The following is a 961-nucleotide window of genomic DNA, read 5'->3' as shown; positions in this document are numbered from 1 at the left end:
AGAAAGAATCATTTACACATACCAGAAGGGAAATCAATAAGCATGTGGGCAGTTGGGAAGTCCTTTGTGGGGTAGATCTTGCCCTGCAATCTGAGGTACTCGTTGTTGGGGCTGAATCCAGCTGTGGTCACCTTAAAGCCGTTGTCAGAGTCAGAGTAGTCGTAGTTGGAGTGGATGCATCGAGTGTATGGCTGGTAGGCGTTGTCGATGATCTTTACCTGATACCAGCGACCAGCATACTGTTTGGGAACAGATGTTACTTAGACACTTGAAGACAATCGTGCAACAATCAGTTTGTAAGTGAAGATGCTATTAGAAAGGAATATATAAGAAGACTTACTCTACGAAGGTCGAAGTTGTCTTGATTTGCCACTTTGGCACAATTTCCAGGAGCTACGAATTCTGGAATGCCGTCGGCTGCGACAAGAGCCACGAGGGCAGCAGCTACGAGTGCCTTCAACATGGTGGCTTGTCGTGCTTGTCTCCTGTTGGCGAGTCCTGCTCTTTATATCTCCTGACACACGTAAAGCAGCGAAGGAGGCGGAGCATCGAACATCACGTGTATCATTTGAATTTCAGATCTTTCTTTAATAATCTTACTTTTGTTTTGTTTTAATAATATTAAAAAAACTAGATCAATTCTTCGAAACATGTAAGTGTTCTATTAAGAGTTGTTCTAATTTAAGCAAATCTTATTCTCTAATAGATCAACATGAATAACCTATTGGAACGTGACTTGCCACTGCAGATCGCTCCACAGATATAAAGAGGCCTGACAATCTCTGACGGCAATCAGCTTGCAAGTTCATCATGAAGACTTCGTTACTGTGTCTTGCTCTCGTTGCAGTGGTCGTTGCCGACAAGATCCCAGATTTTGTCGTGCCGGGAAAATGTCCTGCGGTAGACGAGAGAATGCTCTACGATCAACAGAAGCCTAACCATCAAAGGGTAAGTTAGTTTC

The 961-nt window shown here is 43.5% G+C and overlaps 3 protein-coding genes across 3 annotated transcripts in view; 1 reads left to right on the top strand and 2 right to left on the bottom strand.

Annotated features, from left to right (window-relative positions):
- Window positions 1–496, bottom strand: part of LOC119593462 (crustacyanin-A2 subunit-like) — an 877-nt gene extending 381 nt beyond the window's left edge. The window contains exons 1-2 of the mRNA XM_037942389.1: window positions 341–496; window positions 23–239 (exon numbers count right to left, since the gene is read on the bottom strand). Of these exons, the coding sequence (XP_037798317.1) occupies window positions 23–239; window positions 341–463 (340 nt within the window). The 5' untranslated portion in view covers window positions 464–496. The remainder of the gene's footprint in view (window positions 1–22; window positions 240–340) is intronic.
- The window catches only part of LOC119593432 (crustacyanin-A2 subunit-like), a gene marked incomplete in the record, with an annotated part of 17,926 nt that overhangs the window by 10,355 nt on the left and 6,610 nt on the right, over window positions 1–961 (bottom strand).
- LOC119593444 (crustacyanin-C1 subunit-like) overlaps window positions 807–961 on the top strand; it is a 1,277-nt gene continuing 1,122 nt past the window's right edge. The window contains exon 1 of the mRNA XM_037942372.1: window positions 807–948. Coding sequence (XP_037798300.1) covers window positions 811–948 — 138 coding nt within the window. The 5' untranslated portion in view covers window positions 807–810. The remainder of the gene's footprint in view (window positions 949–961) is intronic.

This window comes from Penaeus monodon, chromosome 32 (assembly GCF_015228065.2).
Source record: "Penaeus monodon isolate SGIC_2016 chromosome 32, NSTDA_Pmon_1, whole genome shotgun sequence".
NCBI lineage: Eukaryota > Metazoa > Arthropoda > Malacostraca > Decapoda > Penaeidae > Penaeus > Penaeus monodon.
The sequence above is the reverse complement of the archived record's forward strand: the minus strand, read 5'-3'. Positions and strand labels throughout refer to the sequence as shown.